The 12,469-nt window shown below is 38.5% G+C and overlaps 1 protein-coding gene across 5 annotated transcripts in view; it reads right to left on the bottom strand.

Moving 5' to 3' along the window:
- The window catches only part of ANKRD44 (ankyrin repeat domain 44), a 327,806-nt gene that overhangs the window by 109,585 nt on the left and 205,752 nt on the right, over window positions 1–12,469 (bottom strand). For all 5 annotated transcript variants that reach the window (XM_047870045.1, XM_047870049.1, XM_047870050.1 and 2 more), the window contains exon 10: window positions 9,162–9,276. In XM_047870045.1, coding sequence (XP_047726001.1) covers window positions 9,162–9,276 — 115 coding nt within the window. The remainder of the gene's footprint in view (window positions 1–9,161; window positions 9,277–12,469) is intronic.

Here is a 12,469-nt window from a genome sequence, read left to right as displayed (position 1 = left end):
CCGAGGAAGGTATATCTTCAAGAAAATATTCCCTATAAATGGTGACTCTACACTGAGAATTAATTTACCTTTTTTTTTCAGCTTAGCAATTTTATGTCAGCAACCTGTTTTACTCAGCAACCTGTTTTATTCCTTGAATTGATGAATAAATACTATTGACTCATTATGTGCTAAGCACTTTGCTAAGAATTAATAATGACTGTATTATTGAAAATAAAATTTTGGATGAGAATAAAAACTAATGTTTACCTTTTGCAGGTGCAATGTCATCTCCCTAATAAACTTTTATATTGCACATTAACCCACATCAGGACACGAGTCATGAAAATATGCTGAAGCAGTAAACATTATCTTGCATACATTTCATCAATCTAGCATATTTTCCCTAACAGTATTACAGAAAGAATCTAGAAAACAACTTTTTGGACTGATACCCCACCATAAAACAGTTCCCAGGATGATCCCTTAAGGGATCGGCAACCTTCTGATGGAAGTGCTTTTTGCTTTCAGAATCAAATCCTCCTCTTGCCCATCACCTCTCCTCAAACAAGGACCCAAAGCCGTGTGCGGAACTGTAGTTCCTAACAAACAGCATCATCAGGAGTTTCCTGTGTACTTATAAGATAAGCATTTATAATGTTAGTGTTCACTTCTCAGAGCATCTTGTTATATTCAAATACTGTATTTCAGATTTTGTAAATCCTCTGCATAACACTAGTATATATACTTACACCTGCAGTATTAATGACCTAAGTTTCTTCTCTGCCACAAAGTTGCTGTTTTCAGATTCTACACTGCATTAAAAACCACATACAGTTTGAATTTGTTAGGTTTCAGATACATGAATTTTATTTGCTATCCTAAAAGCTATTATGATGTGTGTGAATGTGTGAAAGTATCTACATATTCACAGATATTTCATGGTATGCAGTGTTTTGCCAAATCTGAGTTTGCCAGCAATTAACCACCTCTCTCTTTCCGTCAAAACTTCTCACTGCGTATCAGTGTTTTTGTTCAGTCTTCCCTCTGTTCGTTTCTCTTTCCCTATATGGAGATTTCCAACCCAGTGTATATAATAGCTGGCATCCATCAAGAGATGCAATTTGCTTGTCTTCTGGGCAGTGTCATGTGGAGAGAACTGCTTGTAATTGCCTCTCTCATCATTTACAAAAAAAATTCTGAAAAGCAATTGCACCAGTGACAACCTTGATGCTCATGGAAAAGAAGAGTGAGTTGGGGGATGGGTGGGAAGCCTTTCTATCTATGCTGCTATTTAAATTGTTCCCTCTTGATTCCAGTGAAACAGTAATTTTGTAAAATGTCTAACATGCTTTAAAAACACCTTACTAAATGGAATTTTAAGCCAACGAGACTTTACCTAACCATTTTTGTTTGTTTAGGGCAAGTAAGGCAAAAATATATGATTATATGAATATCTCTGGATATTTTCAAGAGAACAACAATATTTTCTAGGATGGTTTCAAGTTACTGAAAGAATGTGCCTGAAATTAGATTGGATCTCTCAAGATTTCTTTGAGACTTTCCTCATTCGTTAAAAATAATTTTAAGAGGCACCTGGGTGGCTCAGTTGGTTAAACATCTGACTTCTGCTCAGGTCATGATCTCACAGTTCGTGAGTTCAAACCTTAGGTCGGGCTCTATGCTGACAGCTCAGAGCCTGGAGCCTGCTTCAGATTCTGTGCCTCCCTCTCTCCCCATCCCTCCCCTGCTCACAGTCTGTCTCTCTCTCTCTCAAAAATAAATAAACATTAAAAAATAATTTTAAGAAAAATATATAAACATGTGTACAAATATATGTAAAATATAAATATATTAAAATTTTATATATTAAACACATATATATATACATACATATGCACACACATATGTATATATGCAATAAAATATATATTTTTAAGGATACAAAAAGTATATATCTTTATATACAATAATACAAGCAAATGAACTGGAGAAAATAGCATCAATATCTATAAGAAACCAATTAGGAAAAACATAAAAAGTGTAAATGATAGTATAACAGCAATAGTATTGTAACATATTCCATACACTTCATCATTGTTTTCAGATAATTCATCATACTCTACATTAGCTAATTCTTTTTTTCCTGCTACTTGTAAACTTGAGAAGATAAAGGAGGTAGAACCATTCTAAAAGATCTAGCAAAAATTCTATTTGGTATATGTTTTTTATTCCATAGTTAATAAAAAATCACCACCTCAATTAAGTTTTGAAAACATATTAATTTAGACTCAAGTATTATTGGCAAATATTAGGCCAAGATTGGAAAGAGAATAAAAATCAAATTCAGAATCTCTGAATCACTTTAGAAATGATTCATGCATTTCAAAATAAAATTATTCCTTTACTGTTATAAAGTAAGACTACTTATAAGGAAAGGCCATAAAACCTTTGGCAGGAAAATTAGGGTTTGGCTGCCTTAGTCAAATAAGAAGCATCATCTTACTTCATCAGGTATACATCAAAGAAGATCAAGAAATAAAGATGTCAGATAACCGTAAACTTAACAATGAATAAATTGCAGGAGAGAGGAGACCAATTCTACCTAAAATGCTACATTTATTTGACCAGTCATAAAATTAATGAGATAACATTTGTATTAGCTATTTCTTTTTTTTCTTTTTTTTTTTTTTTCATGTTTTTATTTATTTTTGAGAGAGAGAGAGAGCAGGGGAGGGACAGAGAGAGAGCAGGGGTAGGGACAGAGAGAGAGAGAGAAGGAGACAAAGAATCCAAAGCAAGCAGCAGGCTCTGAGCTGTCAGCACAACGCCCAATGCGGGGCTCGAACTTGTGAACTGTGAGATCGTGCTCTGAGCTGAAATTGGATACTTAACCAACTGAGCCACCCAGGTACCCCTGTATTAGCTATTTCTAATTTAGCTGTTACCTGTGTCTCCTACCCAGTTACTTCAGAACAGATAAGGTCAGCATAAACTGTAGGGACCTATCAGAAGTAAGGAGAGGGTTCGTGCAGGATTAGAATAAAAGTTCTTTTAAGCTTTTCCCTTGGCGTCAGAGAGCTACGGCGGTCACTTCCCACCTCCAGTGCTTTCTAGAACTTTCCCTTTGGCTGTATGCTAAAAAAACCACTGCGGTTAAGGTGATGGGATCAGAAACCTTGGGTGTGAGTCCTAGTTTTGACACTTGCTAGCTATTGGATCTTTGGAAAGTACACAATGGTTCCCTCATCCAGAAAATAAACAAGATTCCTTCATCCAGAAAATAAATATAATAATAGTGTCAATCTCACAGAACAATTGTAAGGGCTAATTAATAATGCACACCAAGTGCTAAATAAGGGGTCTGGTCATGATAAGCCTTTACCATACAAGTATTTTATTACTGCCCTTGAAATTATTATTAGCTTAGTTGGAAAATTGGCAGTCTATGAGTCTTAAAGTTGTAATCAGGCAATGATTCCTTAAAATCAGGTTTGTGATTCTTTCTTTCTTTCTTAAAATCAGGTTTGTGATTCATTCTTTCTCTTTCTTTCTTTCTTTCTTTCTTTCTTTCTTTCTTTCTTTCTTTTGGTTTGTAATTCTTTAAAAGCCAAGAATAACTTGTGATCTGCTAGCATTTCTGCTATCTTCCTACATTTCAAAATTCTTTATGATAATTATCTCACAAGTCCCCTAGGGAAGGTGGATTGATTTAGTTTTGCCCACTGAGCAGGTGAGATAAAAACATGTGATGGTTTTTGATCCTCAAATGATTTTATGATTCTTACTCAGCTGATCAACCCAAATCAAAAAATCAGTTTCTTATTAATTTTATCTATGTCATTCCAAGTTTTATCATGCACCCCTAAGCTATAGGCATTTGGGTATAACTGGCAACAGTGAGGCCTGGTTCTTGCTGTTTGCAACCTACTGACACTTTTAGTGGTTTCTTTGGAATCAAGACCAAACACTAATGTGGCTTACAAGGTCCCTTCAGGGTCAAGGTGCTGCTTAACCAGCCAGTATTCTAGAATCTCAGTGGACTTCTATCCCTTTGTCCTGGAGGAACCAAGGCTCATTCCTGCCCAGGCTTTGTTTGGTACATGCAGGTCCCCTCTTGAAATTCATCCTTCTGCCTGGCTTCTTGTAGCCTTTCTCAAACTAGTTAGTGCATCTCTGGAGGCCACTGGAAATACCTTTGGGCTTTCAAGAGTTCTCTGTGGGAATTGTTAAACTCTCTTTTCCTTTCGATGATAACCTAAAGCAAGTGGTATAAAAGCATATTTTGGCTTCCCTCAACAACCACCTTCTTACTACAGACCTCCGCCAGATGTCAGCGCCCGAGTCTGTATTTAGGGTCACAGTGCTGCCATGTGGAACTACTGTGATTGGCAGGGGCCAATAAGAACAGAAGAAAGGTGGACTTAATAGACAAATGATGTCTGGACCTGGGAAGGGCCAGTGATAATGCAGTATGCTGAACCTTCTATATGTACAGAATTTGGCAATAGTTGGCCTTTGTGTTGTGTGATGAGCTCACGGTCCCTCTATTGCGTTTGAAGCCACTGCAAAACCTCTACTCCCACAGCATGTACTGACCTCTAAAGAGTCAGCACCTTGGCCACCAAGACAACTCCATGGAAATGGTGATTGAATTTTGGCAAATTGTGCACTATCACATCGTCCACTACATAGAGGGGCAGCAAGCTTCTTGCTGAGGAGCCTCACCTCCCGATCCAGATGGACAGAGTCTCATTTCCAGCCCCCCACAAGCTCTGTGACCGTGGGCAAGTAACTGAACCTCTCTGTGCCTCATTCACTTCACCTATAAGATGGCAATAATCATATCACTTACTCCATGGAGTTGTTGTGGTAATTGAAGGTAATTCCTCCTCAGAGTGGAACTTAGCATGAGTAAGCACTCATGAATGTTTGCTACTACTGTAAGCCTGTTAAAGTTGAGTGCTGTTTGCATGTGTTTTGTAATTTTTTTTTGGATTTATTGATAAAATAGAGTCAAAAGCTTAAGGAGTTTCTATCTAGTCTTACGTTTATACATATTCAAGTAACACTATAATAAAAACAATTTGTCTACACTTAAGATCTGCAGACTCCCATGACCTAACTCATCGCTACACACCTTGCAATCTTCAGTAACCATTGCTCCTTCCAGAAACCCCACCCCCAGCCCTGCCATGTTCCACATATGTTCTGTATCCAGTAGCACCCAGCGATTATTCTGGCATCACACTTTGCATGCATGATTGTAACTGCTTGTTTATTTCTTGCCCCCAGTGGAATTATAAATTCCTTGAGGGCAGGGAATTCTGTAACCCCAGAAACGGACACAGGGGGTTATACTTCACAGACCTTCAACAAACATTTAGTGAATGAACAGATGTTGGAATCAGTTACCTGTGTAACTGTAATACCCCTAATTTTGCTGCGGTTGAGGCAGAAAAACACGTGAGAGCATAATCAGTAAGGTGGAAGACAAATTAAAATCCCAGAGAAAAGTGCCCCAAACCTAAAAAACTTAAAGAAGAAAAACCAAAGGGCTTTGACACCACATAAAGTTGCATGAGCACTGAGCCAAGTTGCAGAAGTGCTCTGACTTGAAGTTCAGACAAGGAAAAAGAATACCAAAAACATTCATTTGGCCCTAGAATGAGATTCAAATAAATTCATAAGAAAGTAAGGACCATAGCATTTGTCATATGGAGATCTTTTAAAATACATTTGGTCATATTGTTTGTGAGTGAGGAGAGGTTAATTTTCATAAATACGATTTGTTTGTTTTCTTATTTATAGAAGCAAATTCCTACTTTCCTTCTCTTTAATAAGCTACTCTACATAGATCTACAAGGAGCCCAGAGATCACGCAATGATTTTCCGGAGGCCTTTAGCAAAGTTAATCTTCTCCAACACTACCCCCACCTCGCACCTCATTTTGATATCCCCCCTCAAGTGATTTCTCTCCCCATGCACTACACACACACACACACACACACACACACACACACACACACATACACCACAACACACATGATTGCAGCCTAATGAACCACAGTTTGCTGCAGGAGGTTTTGTTTTGTTTTGTTTTGTTTTTAAGTTTATTTCTTTTGAGAGAGGCAGAGACAGCCCAAGCGGGGCTGGGGCAGACAGAGAGGGAGAGAGAGAGAATCTCAAGCAGGCTCTGCACTGTTAGCACAGAGCCCAATGCAGCGCTCGAACTTAGGAACCGTGAGATCATGACCTGAGCTGAAGCCAAGAGTCAGACGCTTAACCAACTGAGCCACCCAGGACCCCCCACTGCAGGGAGCGTTCTTACCCCCAGATATCCCCTGTGACAAAAGCAGATGTGGTTCTTTGGAGCTGGGACAATGTTTGCCTCAGTGGCATCCCCAGGACACAGCACAGTCAATGGAAGGAAAGGCTACTTGAACAACAATGCCATCTCTAAGGCACTTTAGCCACATGGTGTGTGTTCGCATAAAGTGAAGGCAAAATCATTACCCAGAAATGAACTTTGGGCTTATTGAGTAAATGTATTTTGGGAAATTTTAAATAAGTAGTGGGCCCCATTTATCCCTCATGTGGATCCAAATCTGAAAGAAAACCAGAAAATCATGGTTGTTTGGTTAAAACTCCCCAAGTAACCCTAAGCTGAAACAAAAGTACCACTGAAAATATTAACATATCACAGGTGAAGTGCATATGTCTAGATAGTCTACTTCTGCTTAATGAACACTGAGCATTTACAGTCTCTGGCTTTGGGGAGCCATGATCTGGGTCAGGACTCAGAATCTGGTAAGAGCACTCTTTCCACAAGATTGAACTGTTTCTTTTAGCTTGCAATATCCCAGTCAAAAAGGTCCTTTATTCTGAAAGGAGACAGCCCACTGCTCTTACTATTTGTCAGCATGTCCCTCTCTTTCCACCCCCCGCAGCCTCGCCCTGAGCCCAAGCCCTCGTCTTTTCCTCCCTGGACATTTGCAAGAGACTGCCACGTGTTTCTGGTCTGGACCACCTCTTGCACGTCCGGGCTATTGTCAGAGTGATCTTTCTCACATACAAATGGGATCATTAGACACAAACGTCCCTACATCCACTTAGACTTCTTTAACAGTTTCCGAATGCCTCAGAACAGAATCCAACTCCTTAGTGGGACATGCAAGGTCCTTCAAGATGTGGCTCTTCCTGCCTTCGCACCTAATTTCTTTCCATTCCTCCACACACCTCAGGTAAGCCAAGCATGGAATCTGCTTTCAACACATGCACATGCTTGTGCTTTTGTAAATACTGTTCCCTCTCCCTGGAATGGCCTTTCTTGCTTTCCCTCTATCTTTTAACCTCACACAGTTTTGTTCTCCTGGCAAACACCTATCCATCCTTCCTATTGCTGAAATGCCCCCTCTTTTGTGAAACCCACAGAGTCAGCATCTCCCTGCCTATTCCCATAGCATGGTGCAAACCTCATAATACCGTAGTCATCTGCTCTGGATCTTATTCCCACCACTGGACTGGGGTCCCAGAAGGTCTCTGGAACCCACTGATGCCTTCCATGGACTATTTAAATTTCAGCTCATCCTCAAGCAAGATTTTCAATTCTGTTGCACAACACTTGGCAGATAAAATGGAATTCCTTACGTTACACTGTCCTTATATCGTTTTCCTGAACATCTAGTTTTTCTTTCCCACAGTCTCTGTGATCAAAGCTATACTCTTCATTCAGTCATTTAAAACTCTCTTTAATTTGGTTCTACTACATATCATTAAGTAATAAAACAAAAAACAGTTACTGATAGCTTCCTATGTGCTAGGCACTCTTCAAAGAGCTTTTAACATGGATTATCTTGTTTGATAATGTTAGCAGATATATTTATGTAACTCATACAGATATTAACCTATAGCAGAGAGATTTACTAATAATTATGTCCTTTAATCCTCATAACAAGCCCATGGGCAAGTACTATTATTACTTCCATTTTTGAAATGAGGAAACCAAAGCACAGAGACTTAAGACATTGCCTTAAGCAATGGCTCAAGGTCACACAGTTTATACGCAAGGTAGCTTGGATTGGAGCCAGGTAGTGCCCGTGAAAACCTGGGCTCCCTTGCAACATGATTACAACTTCAGGGCAGAGAATCGTGGAACTGTACTCTTGTGACTCTCGTTCCTGCTTTCCTCCCTGCTCAGGATGTCTGCTGCCTTCTGCTCTACCCAAATCATTGTCATCCTTCAAAGCCTACCTAAAACTCACCTTCTGCTTAAAGGCTTTTCTGAAAACTTTGGCCACCTTTGAACTCTCTCCTTCATGGCTACACTCTATGGTATATAGTCTGCACCAAACATTTTGCCACTTAAGTCCTGCTTCATATAACTTTATTATATACTATCTTGCATGGTTATTTGTCTTAAGAGGCCCTTGGGCCTCCAACAAAATTATGAGCTCCTTGAAGGTACCAACCAGGTGACTTATTTCTGAAATTTCCCATCGCACCCCATATTGTGACAGATTTATACAGCTGCTTTGTATATTCTTTTTTTCTTTTTTTTTTTTTTTAATGTTTATTTATTTTTGAGAGAGAGGGAGAGACAGAGTGTAAGCAGGGGAGGGGCAGAGAGAGAGGGAGACACAGAATCCGAAGCAGGCTCCAGGCTCTTGAGCTGTCAGCACAGAGCCCGATGCGGGGCTCGAACTCACAAATCGCGAGATCATGACCTGAGCTGAAGTCGGATGCTCAGCCGACTGAGCCACCCAGGCGCCCCTGCTTTGTATATTCTTGTTGAATTGAAATGTAAAATGAAGTCATGTCCCCCTTCCCAATGTAGCAGATTGACTCAACTGTACCCCATAATTATATCATTAAAACCAAGCAATCACCCTGAATAAAATTTGAATTTGTCCAATTATGTTTTAGCTTTCTGCTTAACTAACAATAAACATTGGAAGGAACAGAATATTAGAAAGTAGAGTTAGGAATAGAGTTCAAGTCCTCTTGGTTAAAACCACTGATGTAGCTGAAAATAAAATTGGCTCTTCCTTGCATCCATCATTTAAAGTCCCTTAATTCAGTTTAAATTTAATTTGTATTTAACACAATGGTACAGATCCACCTTAACCTAGATAAATGGAAATGATCTACTGCATGGCAGAATCCCTTTTGCAGCAACCTACTTGGCTGTGTCAGCTCCGCTGGTTATTAAGGTGTTAATCAAAAGCTCATGACCGTATCTTGCAGCCACATGGAGAGGAGTGTTGCCATCCTTATCCACACAGTCAATTTCACCTCCTGAAAGAGATGTTTTAAAACAGGATAACATAAGGATTCAGGTTGATTCAGACACTACATTCTGTGCTAGTCACTCCTGTTGTCCAAATGTTGATTTCTCTTCCCCTCTGTATACATCTCTATTCTGAAGTACAAGAATGTCTTTACAGGGATCAGGTCACCATCTAAAGTAGTAGTGTTATTAAATCTACGTAGAGGGAAGTCTATTAGAAATGCTCTGGAAGAGTCTTTCCATATTGTCTTATTTAAAGATCTAAAATCCAGGGGCACCTGGGTGGCTCAGTCAGTTGAGCGTCCGACTTCCGCTCAGGTCATGATCTCACAGTTTATGGGTTCAAGCCCTGTGTCGGGCTCTGTGCTGACAGCTTGGAGCCTGGAGCCTGCTTTAGATTCTGTGTCTCCCTCTTTCTCTGTCCCTCCCCCACTCATGCTCTGTCTCTCTGACTTTCAAAAATAAATAAACAGAAAAAAATTTTAAAGATCTAAAAACTTAACAACTGAATTCCTGCTTTGAAGGAACAGTGTAATCAAATTCCATAAAATGTAATTCTGAAGATACATTCCATTTTACTTTTACCTGCTGGATTAAAAACTTTACATTAAAACTTTATAAAACTTTTATAAAAACTTTATATTAAGCATATGAACCAAAGAGAATAGAAAGTTCAGGAAAATATTTTACATAGTTTGAGTATTTGGTTTAAAACATGATGAGTAAAATGAATAAATGCATAAACTATGGAATGAAAATGTCTACATTTATAAAAAATATCACATTAATCACCAATAGTCCCTTTAATAATACAGTATTTTCATTTATTTTATTTTGTCTTCTTTTCCCCCAGCTTTTTGTTTTACTACATTTCATTCTTTCTCTTCCCTTTTCATAAATATATATGTAAATACAGTCAGTCTATCTATTCATTTATTTGAGGAACCATTTTAAAATAAGTTAGACATTGTAACATTTCACTCCTGAGAACAAAGACATTCTCCTACACAACTACAATTCTATTAGTACACTTAAGAAATTTAATGTTGATATCACAATCTTATGTAACATACAACATATTCCAATCTCTCCAGTTATCCTCAAAATGCGTATTATAGCTGTTATTTTTTTTTAAGTCCAGGATCCAATAAAAGATTCTGCTACCATTTGGTCGTCATGTCCCTCTAGTTTCCTTTAATCTAAAATAATCCTCCTCCCATTCATTCATTCATTCATTCATCTCCTATGTCATTGATATCTTTGGAGGCCAAGCCAGGAATTGTGTGGAATATCCTGCATTCTGGAGTTGTCTGATTATTTCCTCGATTAGATTCAGGCTGAATTTTTGGCAAGAACACCCCAGAGTTGATGTGTCCTTCCCATTGCATCTCCACAGCACACATATAAGGTCAGGATATTCAACTAGATGATGCAAATTTTGATTATGCGATGTGCACAGTTTCAGTTTGGAAAGATGAAAAAGTTCTAGAAATGGACAGTGGTGTTGGTTACACAAAATGTGAATGTAGTTAGCACCACTGAACTGTACAGTTGAAAATAGTTAAAATGGTAGATTTTTATGTTATATATATTTTAACACAATAAAAAAAGGGGGGGGCTTGATTACTTGGTTAAGGTGACACCCACCAGAACTCTCCACCGCAAAATGTCTTTTCCCCTTCGTAATTAACAAGCAATTTGTGGGTGGTACTTCAAGATTGTGCAAATATCCTATTTCCCAACAAAGTTTCCTGCGAGGATTTTAACATAAACAGGGAGTACTTTGCTCAAAAGTTACCTGAATTCTTTATTGTGGATGCTTATATTATCAACTTGATACATAGTTCATTGGATTCTGTCTGTTTCCGAAAATTTTACCAGCTTTTGATTTAATTTTACCAACATGTAAAACATTCAAAGGTCAAAATTATATTCTTTAAAAGCCTCACTCTGATTTCCATCCCTTCCACTTCATTCTCAACCACATCCTGCACTAATCATTTCCATTAGTTTTGGTTTATGCTTTCTTTGTTTCTCTTGGCAAAAATAAACACACAGACTCTTTATACCTTGCTTTTTTAAAACTTAACAATATACCCTGAAAACCTCCTAAATATACTTTTACAAATCACTTCTTGGAGGTCTTCCTCATGTTTATACAGCCTTATTGCTTTCCATTGCATGGATATACTACTTATCCTGGTAGGGTGGGCATTTAGGTAGTAAATATCATTTTGCTATTATCAGGAATGCTGCAGTGAATAAACTCATGCATATGTTGTTTCCTATTTGTGGGGTGAATCTTCAGGGTAAATTCCTAGAAAGGGAGTTTCTCGGTCAAAGAAAGAACTGTGTAGTTTTGTTCAATTTTGCCATATTTCTTCCTTCAGGTGCTGTGCCATTTTACTGTTCACACGAACCACGTATGAGAGTGCCTTTTCCCCACAGCCTAATCAAGCCTTTGAATACCTGCCATGTGATGGAGGGAAGTACTATCTCAGTGTAGTCTTCATTTGCATTTCTCATAATAAGAAAAGCTGAGCATCTTTTCCTATACTGAAGGACTATTTATCTTTTTCCATGAACTATTTATTCATGGCTTTTGACCATTTTTCTAAGTGTGTGTGTGTACGTGTATAGTTTTTTTTATTCCTTGATTTTCAAGGACTCTTAAAATATGTAGGAGATTCACCATTTACCAGTAATACATATTACAAATATTTTCACCCTAGATTTTCATTTTTCTTTGTTTTTTACTCTGAATTTTTGGAATTCATGTCTTTTCTATTATACTATTTAGATTTTGCATTGAGGTTAGAAAGGTTTTCCCCATATCCTGACAATAAACTGACACACGTGAAACTATTTGTAATACTGTCTCCACAGATACCTCAGAGCAATCCAGGGCCCATGTATCTAAGAACTGCCTGTAGTGGTTGCCTGAAAGTCCCCCCCGCCCCCGGCCAGCCCCTAGAGCTGATCCAGGGAGATGAGAGAGGCAGATTCCCAGACTCCAGAGAAACCTTTGCTCTGGACAAATACTGCATCACTCCATGTCCTTCCCAGCCAAGAGGCACCAAACCTTTCTTAAGAAGTGTTACAGCCTCTGTGTTTATTAGACCCAAATATGTCCAATATTGGATAGGGAAAGAAAAGAGTGAAAAATACTGGAAAAGGTAAGGGGCTGAGTTGATAAATTTC

Source organism: Prionailurus viverrinus, chromosome C1, assembly GCF_022837055.1.
Source record: "Prionailurus viverrinus isolate Anna chromosome C1, UM_Priviv_1.0, whole genome shotgun sequence".
NCBI classification, from domain to species: Eukaryota; Metazoa; Chordata; class Mammalia; order Carnivora; family Felidae; genus Prionailurus; species Prionailurus viverrinus.
The sequence above is the reverse complement of the archived record's forward strand: the minus strand, read 5'-3'. Positions and strand labels throughout refer to the sequence as shown.